Source organism: Balaenoptera ricei, chromosome 13 (genome assembly GCF_028023285.1).
Source record: "Balaenoptera ricei isolate mBalRic1 chromosome 13, mBalRic1.hap2, whole genome shotgun sequence".
Taxonomy (NCBI): domain Eukaryota; kingdom Metazoa; phylum Chordata; class Mammalia; order Artiodactyla; family Balaenopteridae; genus Balaenoptera; species Balaenoptera ricei.
Window position 1 is genome coordinate 10,299,574 of NC_082651.1, and position 27,847 is coordinate 10,327,420.

Here is a 27,847-nt window from a genome sequence, read left to right on the forward strand (position 1 = left end):
AACAATACCTACTTTGGAAAGGGTGGTCATGAGGGCAGAGTGAAGGCAAGTTGCAGAGTGTGAAGCACAGAACAAATGTGAGGGGTACCTGCCTATTGATTTACATCCACATAAATAGATGCAGGGTCTAACAGGAAGAGGGGGGTCATACATCTTCCTGCCTGTCAGCTGAAGCAAAGCCTTCCTTGCCCACCCCATGCTAATTAACTGGCTTGCCCCCTATCTCCAGCATCTCCAAGGCCACAGCTTTTCTTTTTTTTTTTTTTTTTTTTTTCTGGTGGAAAGGAGCTGGGAAATGTGGCTTTGGCCAGCGCGGGAGAAGGGGCCTTTATGTATACCAGCAAAGACCCAATTGTTACTGAATCCAAACTGGGCTGCTTTTCCCAATTATCTCCACAACTCTTCTGGTCTCCACTTTTCTGATGCCAAGTTTTAACCCAGAACAAAAGCTCCCATCGGGACTGATTTATAATCCAGATCTGCTGACAGGGCCCTAAAGTGTCCCTCCCCTCCAGGACTGCACCGGGCTTAAAGTCACCACCGCAGCCTCAGGGCCTCCAGTCTCTTCACCTCTGCCCTTTGCCCCTAGCCAGGAGGTGGCATCTGTCTCCAGGTCCCGGTGGGCTGGCCTCCCTGGGGTTCCTCTGTCCACCTGCCCAGCTCCGAGAAACCGGCTGGCAAGGAGGACACCCCAGCACCGCCCAGGAGGCCGGGGCTACAAGTTACTTCTAGGAGCGGCTGTGGGCGGAGGCTGACGATTCTGAAGATGCCAGTTCTCCTCCAGCGTGGCTCCCCTCAGAACCCTTTCGTCTTAACATCAGGGCTCCTGTCACTTTGTTATTCAGCCTTCCAGCGGCACCAGAAGGAGTCATTTCCTGAGGGTAGGCTCTGTGCAATCGGAGTCGAGGGTTGTCTTCGCCGGGAGCTGGCCGGGGGGCGCTGAGCAGGTCACTCTGCCTGGAGCGTGAGAAACAAGGGGCAGAAGGTCTCGGGGAGACTTGGGGGATCTTCCTGGCTGGTGAGGCCCGTTCCAGTCTGATCGCAGGGGTCAGTAGGAGTTGGGGCCAAGAAACGAAGAAGAATTGGGGGCCAACAGACAGACCACTCTGGTCCGCCCCGAAAAGAAGCCTCGGATACTCGCCCTGAGGTGGCCCGCACGCCTTCGTTCCAGTAACCTCAGCGTGGGGATCCCTTTAGCCCCATTCCCGAGCCCGGACGCCCAGCCTGCGCGGTTGGCCTTGGGGGACACTTCGGAAAGACCGGGTGAGTCCGACTCCCCTGTGCCAGGGCCCGGAGTCCCTCCTCCGCCCCACCTCCCGGCGCGGTGGCGCAGCTCACGGCTGCAAGGCGCGGGGCGGCAGGGCACGGGGAGGGGCGGGGGTCCGAGCCCCCGGGCGGGGAGCGGGTAGGCGTGCGGGTCGCGGCGGGTCGCAGCCCCCTCCGGGGCGGGCCTTCGCGGCCCGCCCCCGACCTCCGTCGAGCCCCCCCGCCTGACGTCAGGGGGGAGGGGGCGGAGAGCCGCGGCCGCGGCGGAGAAAGAGCCGGCGCCCGCCGCGGTGGCGCGGGGAGCCCGAGCCCAGGGGCGCCGAGCCGAGCCGGGCCGAGGGGCGGTAGCAGAGGGGCAGCGGAGCTGAGCGGGCGGGCGCGCGCGGGCGGCGGCGCGCGGGCAGGGGCGGACCGTGGTCGGAGCCGAACGCGAGGGCGGCGCCCAGGGATTCAAGCCGCGAAGAAGAGGTGAGTGAGGCCGGGGTTGCTTGGGGTCGGAGCCAGGGGGCTCCGGGGTCGCCGCTTTGTCCCCCGACTCGGGCGGGGGACGCCGCACGCGCGAGGGACAGGGTCTGGGGGCTCAGGGAGGGGCGGCGGCGGGGCAGCTGTCCGCCCGAGCGCCTTCCTGCGCCCCCCGCGGGCTGCTTCGCGGGGGCTGGGGAGCGGGGAGAGCGGCGCCCGCCGCCACAGGGTCCGGAGGTGCGGACTGGTCAGGGGCAGCGGGGCTCAGGGAGCGGGGGTCCCTCGTGCAGTCCGGTCCGCGGCCGGGATCTTCTCCAGGCCCCCGAACTGCCCCCGGCTCCCCCACCCCCGACGGAAAGTTTGGGGCGGGCTTGGACGGAGGCCGATGTTGTGGGATCGGATTTCCCTGCCGCGGCCCCCCGGCCGCGCGCCCGCTCCGCTGGGGAGGCGGGCTGTCCTGGAAAGCCAGGCTCCTGAGCCGCGCCGCCCAGTCCCCGGCTGGAGCGCTCGCCCTGCAGCCGCGGGGGCGCCGTCCGCGGCCCGCCGCTCGGGGTGGGCAAGGGTGGGGGGCGCGCCGCCGGGAGTCCGCACCCCTCTACACACCCCCACCTCCGGGGCTGCTCCGGGGAGGAGCTGTGCCGGCAGAGGCTTGGAGCGCGCCGCGGGGTCCGGCCCGGGCCTGGGGTAAGGGGCCGAGGGAGGGCTGGGGGTGTGTTGGGGGACGGGGGGGGGGGTTGGTGAACGCATCTCCTGCCCCCCCCGCCCTTCCCGCGCTGGGTTACTGGGCCGACAGGGGGCGTCCGCAGGCCGGGCTCCGCCACGCTCCCAGCGCCACCGCTTTGTTTGCCTTCAAATCCCCGGAGCTGGGGGAGGGGAGAATCCGGGGGGGGGGGGGGACCGGGGACGGGGTCTTGGCGGGGACCCTTTGTTTTGGGGTGAGCATAGCCCCAGCTTCTGTGTTTCTGTTCCCGGCATTGGAGGGCTGGAGCAGTGGAAATTAATCCAGATGGCCTGCCCTGGCCGGGGTCCTGGGGGCGCGATCCCAGAGTTGGGAAGGTTCGTCAGCGCAGCAGGCGCCGGCCCTGTCCGGGGCGCCCTCCGCGGTCCAGGAGGAACCCCCCTGGCGCTCCCCACCGGGTCCTCACTTCCCCCCCCCCCCGCCCCCGCCTGAAAGCGCCGCCGGGAGATCCCTGATGAGACCGGAGCCGGCTCCGTTGTCCCGCTGCCCCTCAGCCCGAGGGCTGGTGTCTCCTAGGATCCTGTGCGAGGAACAGGATGAGGCCCCGGTCATTTCCACGCCCATCCCACCCACTTCCTGCCTTCCTTCTTGGGCAACAAAGGGGCCTCGGGAAACGGGGCCCCTCCAGCTCCCGGCCCCACTTCAGCCCTGTGATGTGGAACGGGGTTTGGGGCTCTGCCCGGCTATTGTCTGCGCTGGGGGAAGCGAGAGGCTGGGGCCGGGACCCCCGCAGACCAGATGCACCGAGTCCTCCCTGGGGGTCTTTTCCAACCGCCTGCCCCACCGCATGCTTATCACCCAGCTGAGGGGTTTGCGTCTCAGAATTAGATCTTGGAGCTGGCTGGAGCCCCAGTAGGGCCAGGTCCTGCCTCCAGAGGTTATTTTAAGAAATCCTTCGACTCTGTCAGGCCTGAGGGGGGGAGGGGGGAGAGGGGGGTCCCCTTTTTATTTTCTTAAACAACTTCCTGTTGAGGAGAAGGAGTTGGGGAGGGCCCGGAGGTTGTCCGAGTGTCCACTTTTGCAGCTGACTTAGCTCTCTCCCTCCCCCCAGGGAGACCCCACGGTCCTTTGGAGGCTGTAGAGGCTGAGGCCAGGTGTCGGAGGGGACTAGGTCTCTGCTCCAAGGCCTGGGGCACGGGGCAGTCCTGGGGAGGATGGATCAGGTCTTCTGTCCTGTCGGTGCCTCCTGGCACGGCTGTGTGGGCCCCCTTCCGGTCTGTTTTCTCTGGCTGTGATTCTGACCCTTTCTTTTCCCCCAGCAGGGCAGCTGGCCTGGAGCTTAGCGCCAGGGCGTGTGCCATGGCCCCGCACTGGGCCGTCTGGCTGCTGGCAGTGGGACTGTGGGGCCTGGGCATTGGGGCTGAGGTGTGGTGGAACCTGGTGCCCCGGAAGACGGTATCTTCTGGGGGTGAGTGCCTGGAGGGCGGGGAGCGGGAGGCCAGGAGGGACTCCTGGGGGAAGAGGGGTGCTAAGGAATTGCCCTCTAGAACGTGCCAGCTGTATTCTGCAGTCGGGCTCAAGGCCCACTGATGTATGTGACACAGCTTACTGAGAAATGTGAGTGAGTGGCCCTAGGGACCCAGAACTGGTAGTCCAGGCCAGGACCTAGAGGATCCCTCCTGACACTTAGGACCTGGCTCGGCTGCCCCTGTTATCCAAGAGAGAGTGACCATTCTGCATTACTCTCCCCATGCCTCACTTCTGGAATTATCGCTAGCACTGAGAGCCTAAAGAGAGAAACCTGGGTCAGGATGGGCATGAAGTGAAGGGTGTCACCGCCTGCCCCCAAGTCTTTCCAGCTCTCTGCCCCCAGGAGCCCCCTTAGCAACCCTGATATGATAGACCGTCCTCTGCTGCCCTGACACTCTGCTGTCTGGTGGCCCTAGAGGGGGGAGTGTGTGTGCGCGTTCACGCACGTGCTCGCGTTGGGGGACGGCAGACCCGACAGCCCTTCTGTGCGCACACACCTGTATGCGGAGGTGATGTCAGGTGTTTGTATCATCCGTGTACTCTGGGGACCCGGGATGAGCTCACCTCCCACAGGCTCCTCTCTGTGCTAACGAAGCCCTCCCTTGCCAGCTTATGTCTGGGCCCATCGTGGGCTCCAAAGACTAAGGCTGGTTTAGAGGGACCCTGAGGACAGGTCGGCAGCTATTTTGGGGGCTGACATAGGAATCCTGTGACTACGCGAATATCATAGCGCCCTGCTTGGCGAATGGCAACAGGGCTTCCCAAGCCCTAGGCTTCAGCGCCATCTCTGGTCCCCAGCTTCTGTTTTCCCCTGACCTCCCTGGCCTGGCCTCCCAGCCCAATTCCGTCTCCTGCCATCCCTCCTCATCCCATAGCCGGCTGTGCTTGTGTCCCTAACAGCCTGGATTTGGGTCCCACTGGAGGGAAGGGTTTTCTAAGTCAAAGGAGTGCTCACAACTTCTGTCCGTCCTGCCCTACTGGATCAGGGTCCAGGGCCTGGCTGGACCCTGGTGAGGGCAGCAGGCAGCAGAGCAAAGAAGGAAGCAGCAGCTGAGGAAGCTGGGAGGGGGGGAGTGCTGCTGACCCTGAGAGTGAGAGCCATCGGTCTGATGGCTTCCTCTGACCGGAAGCTGTGGCTGAGATATCCTTCCTTCCTCCTCCCCAGCCCAGATTTGCCTCCGCCCCGGCTGGGAAAGGCCAGGGAGGCCTGGGTGGAGCTGTCAGAGCCAAAAGCCTGTTCAGAAAATGCCCTTTACTACCAGTCAGGGGGCTTGGCTGGCATCTGCCTGTGGGGTGCTGGCTCTAATGTGGGGACCAGGGGTGACCATCGCATAGAGGAGGGCTGATTTTGGGGCGGGGGGGCCTCCCGGAGTCCCAGGAAGGTCCACTCACCCCGTCCCTGCTCTCTCTGGCCTTGTCCCTGCAGAGCTGGCCACAGTGGTGCGGCGCTTCTCCCAGACGGGCATCCAGGACTTTCTGACGCTGACCTTGACTGAGCAGACCGGGCTCCTGTACGTAGGGGCCCGGGAGGCCCTGTTTGCCTTCAGCGTGGAGGCTCTGGAGCTGCAGGGAGTGGTGAGAGGTGGGGGAGCGGGAGGCACGCGGGGGTGAGAGAGGCAGGACCCGGAGGGCCCTTGCTTGGCCAGGCTGTCCCCTCGGCTCAGCTGCCCCCAACCCCATTCTCCTCGGTGAGCATGTTGCTCCCCCCGAGTCTGCAGCACTTACTGGGTCCGCCGCGTTGGGGCAGCTGGGGCTTCTGACCTCTGCTGGAATAAGCTCCCAGAGAGTGGGGACCGTGTCTTCTCACTTGGCTTCCCCACGTTGCTGCCATGGGCCGTGCTAGTAGCACATGCCCAGTATGTACCTGTGACATTGCTGACGTGTCCCCTCCCTGTCCCCAGATCTCATGGGAGGCGCCAGCTGAGAAGAAGGCCGAGTGTACCCAGAAAGGGAAGAGTAACCAGGTGGGTGCTTGGGACACTGCTGGGGGGGGGGGGTGAGGGGGCATGGTGCACGCCCTTTCCCCAGAGCCCCCTTTGTCCCAGTGCTGGTCTGGGTCCTTGTGTCCCCATGTCCCGGGCCCTCATACTTTAACTGATGCCTCTCTCTCCCCAGACGGAGTGTTTCAACTTCATCCGCTTCCTGCAGCCGTATAACGCATCCCACCTGTACGTCTGCGGTACCTACGCCTTCCAGCCCAAGTGCACCTACATTGTGAGTGCCGCTCCTCTCCCCCAGCCCCCTCGACCGATCCCCGTCGCCTTCTCATCGCCTCTTCCCTGCCCCTAGGACATGCTCACCTTCACCCTGGAACGTGGCGAGTTCGAAGATGGCAAGGGGAAGTGTCCCTATGACCCAGTTAAGGGCCACACCGGCCTCCTTGTGGGTGAGTGGCTGTCCCGCTGCAGGTTGGGGGGTTCCCCCAGGACTTGTTCCCACTCCGGGGCCACGTGGCCTGAGTGCAACTGCACCTCGCTTCTGGTCCGGCTGACCCCCTGTCTCCTGTAGACGGGGAGCTGTACTCGGCCACGCTCAACAACTTCCTGGGCACGGAGCCCGTCATCCTGCGGAACATGGGGCCGCACCACGCCATGAAGACGGAGTACCTGGCCTTCTGGCTCAACGGTGAGCCCCGAGGAGCCGGCCAGCCGACAGGGCAGCCGTGGGTGGGAGGCGCCGCGAGGGCCCAGCGCCTGGGCTGACCCTCCTCCCCTTCCCGTAGAACCGCATTTCGTGGGCTCCGCCTACATCCCGGAGAGCGTGGGCAGCTTCACGGGGGACGACGACAAGGTGTACTTCTTCTTCAGCGAGCGCGCCGTGGAATACGACTGCTACGCCGAGCAGGTGGTGGCCCGCGTGGCCCGAGTCTGCAAGGTACAGACCCCCCGCGGCGGGTGGCCCCGGGAGCCCGGCGGCCCGGCGGCCCGGCGGGGCTGACCGGCAGTGTCCCGTCGCTGTCCCCCAGGGCGACGTGGGGGGCGCGCGGACGCTGCAGAGGAAGTGGACCACGTTCCTGAAGGCGCGGCTGGTGTGCTCCGCGCCCGACTGGCAGCTCTACTTCAACCAGTTGCAGGCGCTGCATACCCTGCAGGACGCCTCCTGGCACAACACCACCTTCTTCGGGGTTTTTCGGGCGCGGTGGTGAGTTGGCCGGGAGCCCGTGGGGGTGGGGAGGAGCAGCTCCGCAGGTTGGGTCTGACAGGGACAGGCCTCTGGGGACGTCCAGAGAGTCAAGGAGGATGTTAGGCGCCTGTCCCTTTTCAAAGCCCCCCGCGGGAGGCGGGCCGTGCTCTGTCCCCGGTGGCACTTGGAGCCGCCGTCACGTCACGTGGGCCCGTGACCTTCTTGTGCTTGGGCCTTGCCTTCCCGCTGCATGCCCGGAGCTGTGGTCGCCCCAGGCCTGACCCTGGGGGTCCCTCCGTTGCTGTAACAGGGGCGACATGGACCTGTCAGCAGTCTGTGAGTACCAGTTGGAAGAGATCCAGAGGGTATTCGAGGGGCCCTACAAGGAGTACCATGAGCAAGCCCAAAAGTGGGGCCGCTACACCGACCCGGTACCCAGCCCGCGGCCCGGCTCGGTGAGTCATCCGGGGCAGGGGCGCGCTTGGGTCCTCCTCTCCGGTGCCATTCCCGCCGGGCTGACAGCTCCCCCCCCCACCCCACCCCCAGTGCATCAACAACTGGCACCGACGCCATGGCTATACCAGTTCCCTGGAGCTGCCAGACAACACCCTCAACTTCATCAAGAAGCACCCGCTGATGGAGGAGCAGGTGGGGCCTCGGTGGGGCCGGCCCCTGCTGGTGAAGAAAGACGCCAACTTCACCCACCTGGTGGCCGACCGGGTCACGGGGCTTGATGGAGCCACCTATACAGTGCTGTTCATCGGCACAGGTGGGCCCAGGGGGCACGGACTTGGCCGCTGGGGGCTGGGCGAAGGCCTGTGTGCCCCAGGTGGGAAGAGCCTCTTGCCCTTTTCTTTACACCTGTCCTCCCCCACCCCCCCTCCCCCACAGGAGATGGCTGGCTGCTCAAGGCCGTGAGCCTGGGGCCCTGGGTCCACCTGATTGAGGAGCTGCAGGTGTTTGACCAGGAGCCGGTGGAAAGCCTGGTCCTGTCCCGGAGCAAGGTAGTAATCAGGCCCCACCCACCACTGTCCCCAGGCCTCCCCTGGTCGCGTGCTTGGCCGGTACAGGGGTGGGGAGATGCCTGAGCCACCTCGGGTAGCTTGGGGCGGGTCCCAGGAATGAGAGCGCTAACGGAATCCGCGCTCTGCGGGCGTTATATTTTATATATAGCCTGGTCCTGGCAGCCGGGCGTTATATTTTATGTATAGCCTGGTGCTGGCGGGGTTGCGTTCCCAGAACGGGGCCTTGGCAGCTGCTCTGTGCGCTTTCTTCAGGCCCCTCGGGGTTGCGCTGTGCCTCTTCTCTGCCGGTGCCACTGTTGGCCAGGCCTCGTGCTGTGTCAGTTCGTGATGCCCTCGTGACGTCGCCTTGCCGACCGGCCCCCGTTGCCCTCCAGCCCTGCCCCCTGCCCCCCGCCCCCGGCGGCTTCAGCCGTTCCCAGAAGCGCTGCTCTCAGCTTCTGCCCGTGCTCTGCTCTCTTCTGGCGTATCTGTGGCACCTTCACGTGCTTGCCTTTCACCGCCTGTGGTGGCTCAAGTTGTTTCTCCAGAACGTGGAATAATGGCAGAAACAAAGTCTGTGGTTGAAGAAACACAAATTGGCAATCACCATTCAAACAGAGGAAAACGCCTTATGCTCTGCTGGTGCTATTGTGAGGCTGACGGGCCCTGCGGAAACTGAACTTCCTGCGCTATTTATACTGTCCTGGAGTGAGTGAGTGAGTGAGTGTGTGTGTGTGTGTGTGTGTAGGGGTGTGTGTGTGTGTAGGGGTGTGTGTGTATGTAGGGCTGTGTGTGTGTGTAGGGGTGTGTGTGTGTAGGGCTCTGTGTGTAGGGCTGTGTGTGTGTGTGTGATTATATTTCTCCGTCTCACAGGTCTGCTGTTCCTTTCTAATAAGGTCACATCTGTAAGGTGCTTAGGATTGCGTTTGGCTTGTAGTAAGCCCTCCGTGCATTCTTAGTCCTCAGATTTCCCTCCTCAGGACTTGAGCGCAGCCCTCTTTCTCTGTTGGGCCCCTTGTGCCCCCTGGCAACGGTCTGAGCCGCCCCCAGGCCGTGTCCGGGCCCGGCTCACCCCCTCCTGTGCTTCTCTGGCAGAAGCTGCTCTTTGCGGGCTCCCGCTCCCAGCTGGTCCAGCTGCCCCTGGCCGACTGTGTGAAGTACCGCTCCTGCGCTGACTGCGTGCTTGCTCGGGACCCCTACTGCGCCTGGAGCGTCAACACCAGCCGCTGCACGGCCGTGGGCGGCCACTCCGGGTGAGCGGGGCTCTGCGCGTGCTGGGACCAGCAGGGAGGGGAGGGGGGTTAGAGCTGGGACGCTGATGGCCTCTGCTTCCCCCACCAGATCCCTGCTGATCCAGCACGTGACAGTCTCAGACACCTCAAGCATTTGTAACTTCCGGGGCAGTAAGAAAGGTGAGCTGTGTTTTCAGTCCCCCTCCCAGGGCGGTGGGCCTTGGGCCAGAGCTGGAGCGTCCGCATCCGCCCCCCGGCCTGGGTTTCCTGCACTGACCCTCTGCTCTGCTTTCTCTGCCGCTGCAGTCAGGCTCACGCCCAAAAACATCACGGTGGTGGCAGGCACAGACCTGGTGCTGCCCTGCCGCCTCTCCTCCAACCTCGCCCACGCCCGCTGGACCTTCGGGGGCCGGGAGCTGCCTGCGGAGCAGCCCGGCTCCTTCCTCTACGACGCCCGGCTGCAGGCCCTGGTGGTGATGGCCGCCCAGCCCCGCCACGCCGGGGCCTACCACTGCTTCTCGGAGGAGCAGGGGGCCCGGCTGGCTGCCGAAGGCTACCTGGTGGCAGTGGTGGCGGGCCCGTCGGTGACCCTGGAGGCCCGGGCCCCCCTGGAGAGCCTGGGGCTGGTGTGGCTGGCCGTCGTGGCCCTGGGGGCCGTGTGCCTGGTGCTGCTGCTGCTGGTTCTGTCCCTGCGCCGGCGGCTGCGGGAGGAGCTGGAGAAGGGCGCCAAGGCAGCCGAGAGGACCCTGGTGTACCCTCTGGAGCTGCCCAAGGAGCCCACCAGTCCCCCCTTCCGGCCCGGCCCCGAGACGGACGAGAAACTCTGGGACCCCGTGGGCTACTACTACTCGGACGGCTCCCTCAAGATCGTTCCTGGACACGCCCGGTGCCAGCCCGGCGGCGGGCCCCCCTCGCCGCCTCCTGGCATCCCCGGCCAGCCCCTGCCTTCTCCAACTCGGCTCCACCTGGGGGGTGGGCGGAACTCCAATGCCAACGGATACGTGCGCTTACAGCTGGGAGGGGAGGACCGGGGCAGCCTCGGGCACCCGCTGCCCGAGCTCGCCGACGAGCTGAGACGCAAACTGCAGCAGCGCCAGCAGCTGCCGGACTCCAACCCCGAGGAGTCCTCGGTGTGAGGGGACCCCTCCGGCGGGGCGGCGTGGGAGGCGCGGCTCCTACTTTTGCACAGGCACCAGCTACCTCAGGGACATGGCACGGGCACCTGCTCTGCCCCGGACGGACCCTGCCCGGCACCGCCCGGCCATGAGGACCTGCTCTGTCAGCACGGGCACTGCCACTTGGTGTGGCTCACCGGGGCACCAGCCTCACCACAGAGGGCACCTTCCTCCTCTGTGAGGGGCTGTGAATCACAGATGCACGGGACCCCAGCAGCCAAAACCTTTCAAGGCGGAAGTTGGAGATGTGGGTGTGTTTGTGTATATACATGTGTGTCTGTGGACGTGTGCACGTACGTGTGTGTGGGTGTGTGACATAGTCTTCCTGTTTCTGTCGAGTCTTCCCTTGGCCTGGGGTCCTCCTGGTGGGTCACTGGAGCTCCGAAGGGGAAGGGGTTGTATCACTTTGCCTCTCCTACCCCGCCTGTCCCCAGTGGGGGGCAGCCATGTACATACGGGGGTGGGCTGGGCAGGGTGCTGTGCCCCTCTGCGGGAGTCCAGGGCTCTGGGGTGGGCCTGGTCCTACTCCCGGGGCTGTGAATGTTTTCAGGGTGGGGGGAGGGAGATGGAGCCTCCTGTGTGTTTGGGGGAAGGGTGGGAGGGGCCTCCCGCTTGGCCCTGGGATTCAGTGGTATTTTATACTTGTCCTCCCTGGCAGGGCTGGGAAAGGTGGTGTGGGGGGAGGGGGAGGGGGAGGGGAGGAGAGGGTGGGCGGGCATGCTGTGGATAGGGCACATCCTCTCCCAGCCCCAGGAGGAGGGCTTCTCACAGTGTAACTTATTGTGTCCCCGCGTATTTATTTGTTGTAAATATTTGAGTATTTTTATATTGACAAATAAAATGGAGAAAGTGAAACTGTTCCTGTCACGGAGATAAGACATTTGGGCCAAAACCTTCTGGGTGCCAAGAGGGAGACTCCCTGTGGGTTGAGTGGGGCTGGACTGCCCCCCCCCTCAGTCCTGGGGCAGCCGCCCCTTCAGTGGTCCCCCTCCTGCCTGTGCCCCTCTCTGGAGGGGAGACAGTCCAGGCGCCAATGTTTTCCCACAGTGATGGCTCGGGCTGGGAGCCAGACCAGGGCCACAGCCTCTTGAGAGCCAGCCTTGGCTTCTGGCCAAAGGGAGAAGTCAGGGCATGGGGAGTAGAAGCAGGAGGGCGGGAGGGGCCTGGCTTCCCAGAACCCTGGGAAGGGGAAATGGGAGTGAGGGGGCCGAGGAGGGGAACTTCCTAGAAGCAGCTTAAGGTGGTGTGGGCTGGCTCGTGTGAGGATGGGGCTCCCAACCAGCTTAGGGGAGGAAAGATGACTTCCAGCCTTTACCCTCCAGGACTGTTAGCCTTGAATGCTTCAGCTACATGCCATGGGGAACTTTCCCCATTGCCACCGGGTGGGCACCAAGCCCCTGTCCTATGGAAGGAGCCATGCAGGGCCCAGATATTTGTAAGAAAAACGGGGCCCCGCCTGGGTTCTATAATTCACGCCCACACACAGAGGCAGCCAGTCCTCTGTACCCTTGACCAGTCTGGGGGTGCCTGCTGTTGCTGGAACAGGCTGCTGCCGGGCGTCCTGCTGTAAGAGAGGGCTTGCATCTGCTGACTTGAGCACGCTACGCTTCCTGCACGGTCACTAACCCACAGCCCAGAGAATGTCTTGATACAAGAAGGTTGATTCGGTAAACTAGGTGCCCACTGTGGGGTTGAGGGTTCCAGGCCCTTTTCCCTGCCCCCGGGCCTACGTGCAGGTGCTCCCAGCGGCAGGATAGGTCATGACTACCTGCCTCCCACGGGGTTTTAGGAAGTGAGCAGGAGGGGCCAGAGGAGGGAGGGTGTCGCGCGGCCTTTCAAGTGGTCACCGCGCCGCCGCGGTGACCCGTCTTCCTGGGCCCGCGTGGTGGGGGAAAGAGGGGGGGAAAGGACCTTAGGGTGCTCCCGGCGACCCCCTGCCCTGGGGAGCCCGGTGGGACGAAGAGAACCTGAAAGGGTGCCTCATAAATGCTCCCGACCCACCCAACCCCGCCCCCCTGGGTTCCAGCGGGCGCGCCCCAGCCTCCTCTTAGCCTGGGACGCCCTCGCGTGGCCGCTTCGGGCGGGCGCGGCCAGGCACCCCCCCCCAGGTCCCACCCCACCGCCGCGATTGGCTCCCGGGCTCAGACCCAGACGCTTGATTGGTCTGCCCCGTGGCTCGTGCGGACGCCGAGTGGTCAGACCGGGAGGGTGGGCAGCGCTGCGCCCGCCCAGCGCGCCGAGGCCCCGCCAGCGCCCGTGCCCGTGACTTTACCCGCGGCCGCACCGCCAGCGGGTGGGACGGCGCTGAGGGCGGCATGGCGGTGCCGCGGCCTTGCGCCGAAGGTCCCTGCTGCTCCCGCCCCAGCGCGGCTCTCGGCGTGCAGCAGACGCTGGACGAGATGGACTTCGAGAGGGGTGAGGCGGGCGCGCGGCCCTACCGGCCCGGCGCCTTCCGGCGTCCCCAGGCCCCCAGGGCAAAGGAGGTGGCCGAGAACCGGGGCCCCGAGGGGGAGGCAGCCCGGGGACCTAGTCGGAGCGTTGGCGGGCGGTGGGCTCACCGCTCCCGCGTAGTGAGAGCCCGCCAGGGACCCGGCGGGAGCTCGGCATTAGAAACACCGGCTCGCGTGCAGGTCGGGAACCAGGCTTTGGTTTCAGGAACTTTCCCCAGTGGTGCGGCTGGGCCCGGCTCCTCACCTGGTGCGACCCCGGGACACCCAGTCCTGCTCCCGGGTCTGCTCCTGGGCAGCAGAGTCTGCAGCCAGGGTATTGCACCCACCCCGAGGGAATGGAGCTTCAGACCAGGGGGGCTGCGTGTTGGGCACTGCAGGCGTGAGATATGGCAGAGATGGCCTCGAGGCAGGCGATGTCATCCCCACCTGTGGGCTCAGCGGGCTAACTCTTTTGCCCCAGACTGTCCTTGCTGCTGCGCTCGCCACCCCCGGCTTTGTGCACAGAGCCTGGCTCTGTCTGGTTTCTCACCGTGCACACTGCCGACTTTGCTCCAGACGCTGCTCAGACGTTCCAGCCAAAGCCCCTGAGTTGTGGGACGGTTCTGAGGACTCTCGGGATTCCACAGATGGGGTGACTGTTCACCATTTTGGCTGTGGTTTTCACTTTGTGCTGGCACCTGGCAATGTCCTTTTCTTCCTTTTGACTGTGACTATATATTCAAACATCTTAAACAGTACTTTATCCAGCACTGGTGTGTTTGCAGTGGGAAGAGGGGTGACTGTGTCTGCCCAATCTCCTGTCCTGGTTAGACAAGCCCCTGGTCTGTCTTGCTCACAGCGATGTCGCCAGCACCTAGCACAATCCTTGACACGGAGGAAGGAGGTGCTCGTGTTAATATTTGTTGAACCCATGAATTTCCATTTTATAGATGAGAAAACAAGAGGTCAGGAGGTAAAGGGAGCGCTGGAAGCCCCCAGTCATTCAGCGTTATTCAGTGCTCGGGTTGTCCTTCTGCAGGAATCTGGTCTGCAGCCCTGAACGGAGACCTGGGCCGAGTGAAGTATTTAATCCAGAAGGCAGCGGACCCCAGCCAGCCCGACTCCGCCGGCTACACGGCTCTGGTGAGCTGGGGATGAGCCTCATCGGGTTCCTGCTCTCTGGGGGTGGGGACGGGATGATGTTTGCATTTTCTCTTCTCCCACCCTTCCTCCTCTCCCAGCAGGGTTTCTGTTTAAGCATCACGTGAACCTGGGGTTTTTTTAATTAGCATAAGTGCTTTGCATTAGTTATTTAACTTCATTCTCATAAGGATTCTGTGAGGTAGGAATGGTTATTATCCCCACTTTCCAGTGGCGGAAACTGAAGCTAGGAATGAAGGCTCACCCTGGTCACCCAGGTACCGGAGGGGGCACTCCCCGCCGGGGTTCTGCCCCCTGACCCCGGCTCTGTTACCCACAGCACTACGCCAGCCGCAACGGGCACTATGCCGTGTGCCAGTTCCTGCTGGAGAGCGGGGCCAAGTGTGATGCCCAGACCCACGGGGGGGCCACCGCTCTGCACCGGGCCAGCTACTGTGGGCACACGGACATCGCCCGGCTCCTGCTGTCGCACGGCTCCAATCCCAGGCTGGTGGACGACGACGGCATGACCAGTCTGCACAAGGTGGGTCCCCTCTCAGAAGTTTCACAGGTTGCAAGAACTTGTCTTCTCTCATTAGAAAAGTTATAACATGGGACTTCTGACTGTCCAGTGGTTAGGACTCGGCGCTTTCACTGCCATGGGCCCAGGTTCAGTCCCTGGTCGGGGAACTAAGATCCCGCAAGGAGTGGTCAAAAATAAAAAAGTGAAAGTTACAATGTGTTCACTGTAGAAAACATGGGGAAAACGGAAAAGCATAAAGTAGAAAATTGAAATCATTTGTAATCTCAGTGCTCACCTCTCGTCACTTTAGGATTAACGTATAATTTTCCAGCATGTCTCCTGCGCACATAAATCAGAACTAAACGTATGGCGTCATTTTCTCTTTCTTCCCCTTAATGATGTGTCCTCAGTGCTTTTCCACGTGGTTTTCTGAAACTTGCACCCACTCTTGCCTGTCCCTGTAGCCTGCTTTCCACACTGTGATCGGAGTGATCATTTAATTAAATGTTTTCTGACTAGAAACACCTACCCACTGTGCACGGTTTGAGGAGTACAGAATGTCTACCGTGGACACAAGTTTCCCTCCCCCTCGACCCCTGGTCCCTCAGTCTTCCAAGTCACCTCCCTTAAGGCATCCCCTTTTACCGATTTCTTGTGCATCTTTGAGACGCGGTTGATGGATACTTACGGCCTATGTGTGCCAACCTGTTCCTCTCTTAGCCCCACTGATTTTCTCCCAGAGTGATGGTTTAAAAAGCAATTCTGACCATGCCATGCCTTAGAGTCCTTGGGAGGCTTGCTTTTACCAAGGCCGTAAGCTGGTTTACAGGCCCTCTGGGGTCAGCCCCTGCCTACCTGCCAGCTTCTCCTTGCCCCGCTAGTCGTCTTCAGTTTCTTGAACCTGCTTCTCTATCACTTGCAGGCCATAGACAACATCTCTTCCTATCTGGATGCCTCACATCACCCTTTTCCCTCTGACCTGTGTCTGTCCTTCCTCCTGGATTGCAGCTTCTACATCACGCCCTCAGAGAGCCTTCCCATTTCCTCAGGGGAGGACAGCTCACGCATCGGGGTGCCCGGAAGCACCCTGTGCTTGACTTCTGACTCTTCTCCCCCTTGAAATTCCCTGTGTGAGCGCCATCGCACTGGAGGCAGCTGGGATTGGTCCTGTTTCCTGCTGTGGCCTCAGCACTGAGCTCAGGTGCTAAGTGAGCAGCTGGGGGTTGTTTTGTTTTGAGACCCTTGCTGATTAGAGAGGCAGGTTGCTCGTTTCTCAGTGGTCTAAACTGGTGTTGGCTTGAGTGTTTCACTGCCACAGCTCACATGATGGGTGTTGATAGGCAGGACACTGCCGTGGATGGACCTAGCTGGTGTCACCCGCACTTGGCGGCATTCTCGTGAAATTGGGGGAATGCATGTGTGTGAGGAATACGAATCATCCCTTCCTTCCAGCCTGCTTGCCTCCTCCCTCCCTTGCTTCCTTCTGCAAACATTGGCACTTTTTTTTGCCAAAAATTATTTGGAATTCATCTTACAGCTGCTCACAACACACTACTGCCTGAATTGAAGCAGTACAATTGAGAATCCCAGGTCTGTACTCATCAAGATAATATTTATGCTGAATAAAGATTTAGATTCAAATTTGAGATGGTGTTTGGTACTCATATTAACTTTGATACCTTTCAGGAGCCCTCGTAGCCCTTTAATTTGTCTCTTGGGAGGAGTAGGGAATATAGTGATATAACATAGCTATTGAGAGTTCGGACTTTGAGGTCAGACAGACCTGGCTTAGAATTCCCCATGCTGCCACATTAGCTCTGTGACCTTGGGCGAGTTACTCAACTTTTATAAGCCTCAGTTTTTTCATCTATAAAGTGGAAATAATGATACTTCCTACCTCTGATGGTTATTGTAAAAGTTAAGTAAGATAATCCATGTAAATCACTTAACACTGTTCTTTTTTGGAGGATGTAGGTTAGAAATTGACATCCAGGTTGGGATCGTTGATCTCCGAGGGGACGAGGAGAAAGCTGGGTACTGGGCCTGTTTCTCTCCGCTCATCTGAAAGTTCCCAGAGGGCAGGGGCCGTGTCTGATGTGTCTTGTGCCCATGGCACCCAGCACCCTATAGACAATCTGAATGTTTGTAAAGATGCTTAGAGATCCAAGGTTCTGTCCTCGTTCTTAATGTGCAGGCCTGGGCAAAGAAGCATGGCCACTGAGCAAAGGACACAAGGAAGAAAAGCTCAAGCTGACTGCCCAAGTGGCACCAGGGTGCCCCACCACCCTGCAGCACGTCATTTCAGTTTGGCAGGGGTTAGAGGAAACCGGCTCAGACGGCCAGCGCCTCCATTTCCACGAGACCTTTTCTCGGACCAAAAGGGCCCCAGAAGTGGAGCAAAAAAGAACAGGGTCCAGTGGGGTACGGCTTTTGATCCGGGCCTCTCTCCCCACAGGCCGCCGAGAAGGGTCACGTGGACATTTGCTCCCTCCTCTTGCAACACAGCCCAGCCCTGAAGGCCGTCCGGGACCGGAAGGCACGACTCGCCTGTGACCTGCTGCCCTGCAACAGCGACCTGCGGGACCTGCTGGCCAGCTGAGTCTCCCCGCTCTTGTCACGGGCTGCGTGTGGGGTACACGGACTAGCCCTCCAAGCCCCCGCCTCGGTCAGCGCCCGAGCCGCAGGGTGGGATCCTGAGGCTGGAGGACCCCGGAAGAGCCGCATTGTGGTCACTGGGGAAGCAGGGGCGGCAATTTGGTGGGGCTGCCAGTGCGCCAGCCTGGACAGATGACCGTATTCTAAATTAGTTCATGTGGAAACATCTATCCGTTTGGAAAAAATAAAGTTATATCCTTACCTCATCCCACGCACAAAAATAAATTTCGAGAAAAGACCCCAATCTGAAGATACAAAAGTATGTAAGCATGAGAAGAAACGGTGGAATATGTGACAAATGAACAGCTGCTTTCTAGCCGAGTGACCTTGGTACAAGTCACTTGACCCATCTGTCCTGCGTCCTCATTTTTTTTTTTTTGCCTCACGGCATGCAGGATCTTAGTTCCCCTGACCAGGGATCAAACCCGTGCCCCATGCAGTGCAAGCGCGGTCTTAACCACGGGACCGCCAGGGAAGTCCCCTGCGTCCTCATCTCTAGGGTGGGAATGACACAGTGGGGCTGCCTCGGAGTCCACACGGGGGTGAGACGAGCGAATATCTGGGCAGTGCTGGGGAGGGTGCCCGGCACCGCGCGGGCAGCGTATGGGAGCGCCCACCTCCCCAGAACCTGACCAACACTTGCGTTTATAGTAATTTCATTCGTTTTAACCGTCTGATAGACTACAAAGTGCTACTGTTTTGTTGCATCACTAATTGCTAGTGAGGTTGAACGCCTGTCTTCTGTGACCTTCCTGTCCGTACCCTTTGTCCATCTAAAATTTTTCTCTTTTTTGATTCATAGGAGTTATTTATGTATTCTGGATATTGATCCTTTGTTATATATATATATGTACATAATTATATATATCTTTTTTCTTTTCTCTTTGATGCTGTTCTTTGTCTTAACTGTGTTTTCATCTGTTCATGGAAATTGGTTACCGCCGGTGTGGACGGCAGTTTGGCAATATCTATTAAAATTTAAGTGAACAGGGCCAATACATTGATTTCTCTGTAGGTCCCGAGAGAAATATTCATCTGTGTGCACAAAGATGTTTGCTTTTGGGGGGTTTTTTTGGCCTCACCGAGCGGCTTGCGGGATCTTAGTTCCCCGACCAAGGATCGAACCCATACCCCCTGCAGTGGAAGCGCTGAGACCTAACCACTGGACCGCCAGGGAAGTCCCCAAAGATGTTTATTTACAGAGGCATTTTCAAAAATGTGGACTGGAGCATGGGGTGTAATGTACAAAAAAAAAAAAAAATTGCAGAGATAACCTAAGTGTTCGCAGCAGGGGGACGGTGCGGTTCTGGCACTTTGAGCGCAGCGTATGCTAATGTGGAAAGAGTGCCGAGTCGCGGTTACGTAAAGTATGTAGAAGCATGTAGGTGCGTACACACAACACACAGGAGGAGCCTCGGGAGGCTGTGTGTTAAACTGTACCCATGGGTTCCCCGGGCTCCACGGCAAGAGTGCTTAACCAAGGGGGTCCTGAGCTTGATTTGCTATGTTTGGATTTTCTACCAGAAGTAGATTTTTTCTTTGATAAGTAATACCAGTATTAAGTCAATACCAGTTAGTTTCATGTGAATACCGATAAGTCTTCTGCTGAGAACTTGAGGCAGCCTGTCGGTGCCCTCGCCCTCGGACGTTGGAGGACAGGAGTCTCTGTGTGGCCGGCAGTGGAGTCCAGAGCTGAAGTCTGCTTGTTCTTTTATTTATTTTTATTTATTTATTTATTTAATTGATTGATTGATTGATTGATTGATTGATTGCTGTGCTGGGTCTTCGTTTCTGTGAGAGGGCTTTCTCCAGTTGCGGCAAGTGGGGGCCATTCTTCATCGCGGTGCGCGGGCCTCTCACTATCGCGGCCTCTCTTGTTGCGGAGCACAGGCTCCAGACGCGCAGGCTCAGTAATTGTGGCTCACGGGCCTAGTTGCTCCGCGGCATGTGGGATCTTCCCAGACCAGGGCTCGAACCCGTGTCCCCTGCATTGGCAGGCGGATTCTTAACCACTGCACCACCAGGGAAGCCCCAGTCTGCTTGTTCTTGTCAGTTTCCCCCTCACTCTCCTCCAGGTAACGGTCTCCCTCCTCAGGACCACCGGCAAGAATCACCTTTGACAAAAACACCCTGGAGCATAAGGATGGAGTTTCTCTCCAAAGCTCTGGGCTCCCTGGGTCTCAGAGCTGGGAAGCAGTCACCAAGAAGCCAGCTGTGGGTGGGGCCTCGGGCTGCCCTGGATCCATGGTTCTCCCTCCCACTGGCTTGTCCTGGTCACCTCTGCTCATGTTGCTCCAAGTCTTATTCACTAGGAAATCTGATAGCTAGTGAATAAGACTCCAGAATCGGAGAGACACGAGCAATCAGATTTCCCTTCAAAGGTCAAGGCAGAATTCAAGGCACAGCTGGGTGGAAGATGTGCTTGGTGTCTTAGGGAGAATTAGGAAGTTTGGCTTTGGTAGCTGCAGACGGATTGCTTTGCAACTGGATAAATGGTTAACGTTCGTACTTGGGCCTGGAGCGGATCTGAACCTCACCTTCCTGGCGACAGGTGTCTCTGTGCCCAGGTCCACCAGGTCCCTGGTGGGGGGGACCTGCGTGTCGGCCGTGGGAGGCTCTTCAAGAGGCATGAGGGGCTGATGATGGGCTGGGCTTGGCTCCTGATGGTGGCCTAGCTTAATCGTTGACCTTGACTGTCACAGTGGTGAGGGAGCAGGGTGGGTATCTGGGGAAGGAAACCTGAGGGAGCAGGATGGGTATCTGGGCAAGGAAACCACCACCAGGAGCAGCCCGGGCGGCCTGGAAACTGGCTGGGAGTTGGGAAATCACTTGATCTGTTGCAGCCAGGAAGCTTCGTGAGGCAGAGGTCAGCCTCTTGTGTCTGTCCTTTAGAGGTCCTCTTTAGGAGTCTGGCTTCCTTTTGCCAGGGCAGTTGGGCTGGGTCTCCCAGGGTCTCAGGCAGCCAGACCTACAGCAACGTGGAGGCTCACTTCTTTTTCTCGAGGGCATCTACACTTAGGAGAATGGGAGCTATTTCCCCCTGAACCTGGGCTGGCGGCCCAGCACCCAGGATGTGTGTTTATTGGTTGAATCACTTCTGAGTAGGTGCGGGGGGGATGGCACAGGTGCAGGATGGGGGGTGTCTGAGGATGCAACTGACTCAGCTCAAAACAGCTCTTTCTCCCGCCCACAGTGGGCTGTGTGCCCACACCGGTACTTTGGTGGGTGTTACGGAGCCACGGAGTTGTCTGGCGGGGGCCCGAGCCTCTGCCCTGCGCCCCCGGCCCCCGACAGCCCTCCTATAAAAGGGCTGAGCTGCTCGGCTCCTCTCACTGGGGGCGTGAGGAGCAGGGGGGACCGTGGACTTCGTCAGCATCCAGCAGTTGGTGAGGGCCTGGAGCGGAGGCCGGACAGTGGTCTGGGCACCCCCAGACCGTCTCAGCAGAATGCAGAGGTAGGTTGGGCAGCTCCTTTCTGGTGCCTGAGGTTTTAGGAGTAGAAACCTGTAGTTCTTTTCTGGCCTGTCTGCCTAGTTCTCATGTGAGGTGGTGAGGGGTTAAGGAGCAAGAGAGACACACAGTGAGAACGGTGTCTGGCGATGGTAGACGAGAAAATCCTTGAGTGTGATGGCCAAAGAGGAACGGGAAGTGGCAGGTGACCCCGGAAGACACAGGTGTGGCTGGGTGTCGGTTGAGCTCAACTGTGTTGATGGTCCTTGCTGGGGAAATGGTCTGGAGGGTCTGGCTGCCTCGGCTGGGGACAAGGAGAAGGGTGCTCGAGTTCCCTGGGCAGTGAGAGATGCAGGCACATCAGTGACACTTCGGGATGTCTGTCGTGAGGGATGGGGCATGGAGGGTAGCGAGGCCCGGGGCGTCACTTGACCCCACAAGCCCCACTGCGGGCCAGGGCCCTGCCGGCCTCAGCCCAGGACAGCCGCTGCTGGGAGGCGGGTTGCAGGGCCCAGGAAGTGTTAGGCTGCCTGAGTTTGCTTTAGAAGGGAATGGAATGTAGTTCTACGTGGCGGGAAGCCCTAGGCTCTGCCCTCAGTATCATTCCAGCCTTTTCCCTCCCCTCAACGTGCTTATCCCTCAGGGCTCCCCAGCCGCTGAATCACGGGGCTGGGGGCCAGGGGAGGAAGAAAAGAACGGACCATTGTTTGGTGGGGTCTGCCCTAAGCACAGCCCCGGTAAGTCATTTCATCCTTATAGCTCCAAGAGGTAAGTGCTAGTGTTACCCCATTTTATTATGAAGAAACACAGCTTCACGAAGAGCCAAAATTTGAACATAGGAATTCAGAATTTTATCCGGGAGGCATCTCCTCTGTCCCCCAGGCTTGGGGTCAGGTGGCAGTGTGGTGTGATCGGGTAGGAATGTAAGGACAACAGCCCAGGAGGGAGGCCCTGAGCTCACCTGGACGCAGCCCAGCAGCATAAATAGATGCGGCGTCAGGCCCCCGCCGCCAGGTTCCCGCTGACAGGACAGAGTGAGCAGCAGTCGGCCCCCGGGCCTCGGGCAATGCTGCAGGTGGTGAGAGCCAGCGACAAGCACGGGGGTCAGGGAGCCGGCCGGGGCTCGGTCTGCCATGGAGCTTTGAGAGGGGTCAGGCCAGCTCTCAGATCCACATCCAGATCACTAATCTCTGTACGTCAGCTCCTGGCAGGACTCCCATCTGGCACAGTTGTGTTTTGTGAGGGCTCCTAATTTTTCTGGTTCTTTATCTTTGTCTGTTCCTATAGGTAAGTGGGGAGAGAGTCGAAAGGAAAGAATTGGGACGTGGACATGGAGTGTCTGATCCTGGAGGCTGGGGCCCCAGGAGGCCGAGGCCCGGGAGAGGCAGGAACTGGACGAGGAGAGGAGGAGAGTGAGTGGCGGGGGGCAGGGGCCACGGGCAGGCGAAGCAGGGGGGCTGTGAGCCCGGGGCTCGGGGTCTGACAGCCTGGGCGCGGCGCTTCTCCTGCAGCTGGGAAGACGAGGGTTAGAACAACCAAGAGCCGCCCCAGGGTTGCCGTGGCCAGCAGCCAGTGGCTGGCGTCCTGTTTCTGCCCCAGCTTGAAAGATTCAGCAGTCCCAGAGCTAACTTGGAGAGCCTGGCTGACCTGGAAACGTTGGTTCAAAGACGGAGAGAAAAGCGACTGAAACGCAGAGTCCCCGCCAGGGCACCCGAGCCTGAGGTCAAGGTGAGCGGGAAGGCTGGTGCGTGGGAGTGCCACACCAGGGCTGGAGTGCCTGAGCAGGAGCGCCCCCCACCCCGTCCCCGTGGGAGGCCTGGGGAGGAGTGACACTGCCGCCGCGGCTGCACAGCCCGCACCTGGGGGCCCTCCGCCCCCGGCGTCGTTTTCCACGGCTGCTGCCGGAACCAAGTACCCCAAACTGGGGGTTTAAACAACAGCTATTTATGGTCGTCGCAGAGGCTGGAAGTCCAAGATCAAGGAGTCGGCAGGCAGGGTTGGTTCCTTGTGAGGCTCTGGGGGTGGATCCATCCACACCTCTCCCCAGCTTCTGGGGTTGGTGGTGTTCCTTGGCTTGTGGCCTTGTCACCCCGATCTCTGCCTCTGAGCTCACGTGGCCTTCTCCCTGCCTGCGTGCCTGTGTCTAAAGGTCTGTCTCCTCTCAATAAGGACACCACTCGTATTGGACCGGGGCCCACCCTACTCCAGTAAGACGGCATCTTAACCGATTACAGCTACAATGACTGTTTCCAAATAAGGTCACGTTCTGAGGTACTGGGGTTAGGACTTCAACAATATGAACCTGGGCTGGGGGGCGGAACACAAGTCAGTCTGTAACCCTGCCCCGTACCTATTCAGTCAGAATCTTCTGGGGGCAAGTTGTTTTTTTGTTGTTGTTTTTTAATTAATTTATGTATTTTTGGCTGTGTTAGGTCTTCATTGCTGCGCGCGGGCTTTCTTTAGTTGCGGCGAGCGGGGGCTACTCTTCATTGCCGTGTGCAGGCTTCTCATTGCGGTGGCTTCTCTTGTTGCGGAGCACGGGCTCTAGGCGAGCGGGCTCAGTAGTTGTGGCTCGTGGGCTCTAGAGTGCAGGCTCAGTAGTTGTGGCGCATGGGCTTAGTTGCTCTGCGGCATGGGGGATCTTCCTGGACCAGGGCTCGAACCCATGTCCCCTGCATTGGCAGGCGGATTCTTAACCACTGCGCCACCAGGGAAGTCCTGGGGGCAAGTGTTTAAATCTATTATTTGTATAAGCGAACAGTGCGCTGGTCCTCCGCCAGCTCTTTGGAACCACTTGGCTAGACTGGTGAGGCTGTGTGTCCCAGAGGCCTAGTGTGGGGAGTGAGTTGGTCTCGTCCTTGAACTTATCCAGCCGCAGCCCCTGGCCCTGCTGGAGCCCTTGGACCTGGAGGCGTTCCTGAAGGCAGCTGCTGAGAACCGGGAGGCCCTGACTGACAAGTACCTGACAGACGGAGGGGACCCCCAATGTCCACAAGGTAGCGAGGGTGGGTGCAGGCGTGCGGCCTTCAGCGTGGTCCAGTCAAGAGCCTAGGAAACTGCAGGGCTTTTCTGTTTTATGGGGCACGAGTCCCATGATGCCTCCTGAGTCTGGAGGGAGAGGCCCTTCACACGACGGGGGAGTAAGCAGCTCTGTTCAGGGCACCAGCTCTGGGAACAGGGTCGCAGGTGGGACCTCCGGGGGTGGCCGTGCTCCCTGCACCTAACTCCCGTCCGCACCACCCCAGCTCCACCGCACGGCCTGGCACTGGGCCTGTCCGAAGGGTCACAGCCAGCTCGTGAACAAGCTGCTGGAGGCGGGTGCCACCGTGGACGCTCGGGACTTGGTGAGAACCAGGGAAGGGCCATCCGCACGGCAGACCCCCCGCCTGGCATCTCTGCAGGTCAGGGTTACTCTGGTGCTTTTGTTTTGCAGCTGGACGGGCCCCCTGTGTTCTGGGCCTGCCGCAGAGGGCACCTGGACATCCTCAAACAGCTGCTTAACCGGGGTGCCCAGGTCAATGCCCGGGACCAGGGGAGGGCACAGGCTGCGGGGTGGCCCGATGCTCTTCCTGGGGTGGGACACGGCCTTGCCAGCTTGGAGTGACACTGACCCTCACCGCTCCCGTAGATCTGGAGCACGCCCCTGCACGTGGCCGTGCGCACCGCGACTGCCTGGAGCGCCTCGTCGCCTGCGGGGCCCGCGCTGACGCACAGGACAGGGTAGGCGTCTGGCTGTCCCGGGCTGGGGCGGCTCCACCCCCGGGAGCCACGACTAAGGCAGCCTGAGCTCAGCGACAGTACCTGCTGACCTGACCCTCCCCGGGAAGCGGAGGTGAGGAGGACGACGTCCCCTTCTCGACAGGAAGGGGACACGGCTCTGCACGAGGCGGTGCAGCCCGGCCACTACAGAGCCATGGAGGTGCTGCTGCTCTACGGGGCCGGGCTGGGCGTGCGACCGCAGTGAGGGCAGGCGAGCCAGCGGGGCGGGCAGCTCGGGGAGGAGAGCGGGGACTCACCCGGCGTCCTCGTCCCCCGGCTTCAGTGACCCCACTGTAGCTGGCCCAGGACTGGCAGTGGGGCATCCGGGGAGCACTGCAGGCCCACGTGGGGCACCCCCCGTACCCGGTGCCGCCAACAGCCGATCCTCGGGGCCACTCGCAGCCACCATTCCATCCCGTCACCTCCGCCCCGTGCCACTCAGGCGTCTCACCCGCGTGGTCCCCCCTCGGTCACGACTCCCCGCTCAGGGCCGATTCCGCGCCTCCAGGCAGCCCTGTCAGACCAGGGGCGGCTCCACGCCTGGCAGGTGGCAGAGCAGCCTCCCTGGCTTCCCGTCCCAGGCTGAGCCGGTCCCCGCCGGGGCGCGAGCTGGGGGCTGACGCAGAGGACCCGGGGCTGGCAGGCGGGTGCAGGAAACAAAGTGGGTCCAGACGAGGGGCCGCGGAGGAGCGTGGGGACCGAGGACGGAGCAGCACGGGAACAGCCTCGAGCTCCCTGGGGCCGGTGCCAGGGCTCCTCGGTGCCCGCTGGTCCCCGGTCCAGGAGGCGGCTAGGCTCTGCCCTCCCCCAGGGCCCTCCTGCCACCAGGTGGTGACTCGGTGCATGGCCAGCAGCAGATGCCCTTGGGCGCAGGTTTCTCCAGGGGCCTCCGTGCCTGGCGGGTCTGGCCGTCTGGAGGGGGCTGCTGGATGGCTTTGAGCACGCCCTGCACAGAAGACCAGCCCCAGCCTGCTTGCCTCAGAAGCTCCAAGGCCGACGAGCTGGAGCTAATGTTTATTTTAGGGAAACCCTGTGCCCTCTGTCGAAGGCTTCGGACAGGCCTGCCCGCTGCTCTCTGGTTGGCTATCTATCTGGTGGCTCGCCTTGTAGGGGGACGCGCCTGGGTGCTGGGGGTTGCTTGCGGCCCACTCAACTTTTGGGGCGGTGGCCTGTAACCCTACTCTGCCTCCGGCGCTGACGTCACCCCGGCCCTGGTACTGGAGTGCGTGCTCTCACCTGGCCCCTGCAGCCGCGGCCATGCTGCTTCACCCTAACCCTCGGAGGCAGGACGTGGAGGGCTCTGAACTCACCTGCTCCTTTCCCTCCTCCACCGACTGGGGGTGGCCCGAGGCCCCACCTCCACACGCTCCCCTAAAGCTTCCCCCTCTCACTGTCCTTTCCCAGTCACGCTGCACTGGTGCAGACCTGTGCTGTACTGCTGGCGGGCAGGGTCCTTACATGCCAGAAGGTGAATCTGAGAACAGCTCTGCCCTAAACTGAGAACCACAGGCAGAGGGTTGGGCTCCAAGATGAAGGTTAGCCTCCCTCACATAAGGAACCTGGGTTGATATCTGTTTTGCAGCAGTTATTTTTAGTCTAACTGGTGGCCTTCTCAGGCCAAGGACAAGGCAATTTCTATTCTGTGAAAAAGCTGACAAGAGCTCCCAACAGGGGCCACACGCCTTCCCCTCACATGGGCAGCTCCTGCCCTGTCCTGACAGAGCCCCGCGCACCCAGACGCTGGGGCCATGGGAGAAACAGGCGTTCAAGTCCATGGACAAGACACTTCCCATCTAGGAAATGGGGACACTTAAGTGACAGACAAAAATACCTTTTTATACCTATCAGTATTTTTTGTTCATTAAAACTTGTTGATTATCTGTCATGGCCTGGTTGTTTTTTCTGGGCTGAGAGGGGCCAGTTCCTCAGAAACTCAAGCCTGATAACCATGCCGGCCTGACAGCAAGACAGGTCCCCAGGGGCAGAGCAGGTAGGCAGGGTGGTCTAGGGCTTCTCAGCCTAGACTGCCTATTAGAATCAAGAGGGAAGATTTTAAAACTCCTGATGTCCAGATGGATTAAATCAGAATCCCTAGGTTTGGAACCAGATATCAGCATTATCATACAGATGACACGCTTGTCTATGTAGGAGATCCTAAGGAAGCTACAAAACCAAAAAAACACGGACTTTCCCGGCGGCCTGGAAGTTAAGACTCCGCACTTCCACTGCGGTAGGGGAGGAGCACAGGGTTGATGCCTGGTCGGGGAACTAAGATCCCGCATGCCACGCGGCGCAGCCAAAAAAACAAAAAAAAAACCCACCTAGAATAAGGGAGTTCCAGCAAGATCTCAGGATACAAGATAAACACAAAAACCTTTTTTCTACATACTAACAATGACTCTGAATCTGAATACTAAAATTAAACACACAGTACCATTTGTAATTGCTAAAAAGAAAACCCACTTAGGTGTAAATCTAGTAAAACATCCAAGGACCTATATGCTGAAAACTACAAAATGCTGATGAATGACACCAAAGATTTAAATAAATGGACACATACACATGGATTGAAAGATGCAACTGAGTAAAGATGTCAGTTCCACCCAAATTGATACACAGGTTTAACGCAGTTCCTACCAAAATCCCAACAAGATTTTTTTTTGTATATTTAGACAAGGTTATTTTAAAATTTAAAACTAAAACAACTCTGGAAAAGAACAAAGTGGGAGAAATCAGTCTACTTGATTTCAGGACCTATTAAATAGCTACAATAAGACAGTGTGGTACCAGTGAAGAGACAGACGCATCGGTCAAAGGAACAGAATAGACAACCCAGAAATAGAAACAGCAAATATGCCAAAAGATGCAAAAGTTATTCAACGGAGGAAAGATATGCTTTACAACAAATGGTGCTGAAAGAACTGGACATCTATAGGCAAAAAAAAATTTTTAAAAAGAAACTTAAAATGGATCACGAACTTACATGCAAATTAAGACTATAAAATTTTAGAAAAAGAAAAGACAGTCTTCACAATCAAGGACTAAAGAATTCTTAGACATGACACCAAAAGCATAATCCATAAAAAAAAAAATCAGTAAGTTGTAATTCATCAAAATTTTAAACTTTCGCCCTGCAAGAAATCCTGTTAAGAGGATGAAAAAATAAGCTACAGTAGGAAAAAATATCTGCAAACCAAAAACCGAATAAAGCCTAGTATTTAGAATATATGAAGAATTCTCAAAACTCAGCAGTAAAAAAACCAATCTATTTAGAAAATGGGCAAAAGACATGAACAGACATTTCACAAGGTGAAACAAGCACATGAAAAAATATACATTAGCCATTATGGAAATGCAAATAAAACCCACAATGAGATAGCACTACACACCTACCAGAGTGGCTAAAATAGAAAATAGTGAC

The 27,847-nt window shown here is 59.5% G+C and overlaps 3 protein-coding genes across 8 annotated transcripts; all 3 read left to right on the forward strand.

The window, feature by feature from the left end:
• Positions 1-826: 826 nt before the first annotated feature.
• Positions 827-10,925, forward strand: SEMA4C (semaphorin 4C). 5 transcript variants are annotated; one of them, XM_059942760.1, is made up of 15 exons: positions 827-1,263; positions 3,730-3,875; positions 5,364-5,512; positions 5,839-5,901; positions 6,053-6,151; positions 6,227-6,323; positions 6,446-6,562; positions 6,660-6,811; positions 6,903-7,078; positions 7,371-7,515; positions 7,607-7,829; positions 7,952-8,064; positions 9,160-9,317; positions 9,406-9,476; positions 9,603-10,925. In XM_059942760.1, exons 2-15 carry the CDS (start codon positions 3,767-3,769, stop codon positions 10,430-10,432), a joined length of 2,502 nt encoding a protein of 833 aa, XP_059798743.1. In that variant the 5' UTR covers positions 827-1,263; positions 3,730-3,766; the 3' UTR covers positions 10,433-10,925. The 5 variants fall into 5 exon arrangements, with proteins under 5 accessions (XP_059798743.1, XP_059798741.1, XP_059798742.1 ...); XM_059942758.1 differs by lacking the exon at positions 827-1,263 and adding an exon at positions 1,661-1,734 and having other exon boundaries at positions 3,727-3,875; XM_059942759.1 differs by lacking the exon at positions 827-1,263 and adding an exon at positions 1,662-1,734.
• A 1,792-nt stretch (positions 10,926-12,717) lies between these two features.
• Positions 12,718-17,456, forward strand: ANKRD39 (ankyrin repeat domain 39). Of its 2 annotated transcripts, none has more exons than XM_059942466.1 (4): positions 12,718-12,886; positions 13,940-14,043; positions 14,381-14,584; positions 17,019-17,456. In XM_059942466.1, exons 1-4 carry the CDS (start codon positions 12,787-12,789, stop codon positions 17,160-17,162), a joined length of 552 nt encoding a protein of 183 aa, XP_059798449.1. In that variant the 5' UTR covers positions 12,718-12,786; the 3' UTR covers positions 17,163-17,456. The 2 variants fall into 2 exon arrangements, with proteins under 2 accessions (XP_059798449.1, XP_059798448.1); XM_059942465.1 differs by lacking the exon at positions 17,019-17,456 and adding an exon at positions 15,486-16,147.
• A 4,244-nt stretch (positions 17,457-21,700) lies between these two features.
• ANKRD23 (ankyrin repeat domain 23) lies at positions 21,701-26,306 on the forward strand. The gene is given in 11 exon segments (XM_059942911.1): positions 21,701-21,745; positions 21,955-22,021; positions 22,024-22,079; positions 22,267-22,395; positions 23,540-23,646; positions 23,894-24,011; positions 24,101-24,205; positions 24,296-24,329; positions 24,332-24,387; positions 24,530-24,618; positions 24,693-26,306. Coding segments are annotated over 11 exon segments (1,446 nt in total). The 5' UTR covers positions 21,701-21,733; the 3' UTR covers positions 25,366-26,306.
• The last annotated feature ends 1,541 nt before the right edge of the window (positions 26,307-27,847 follow it).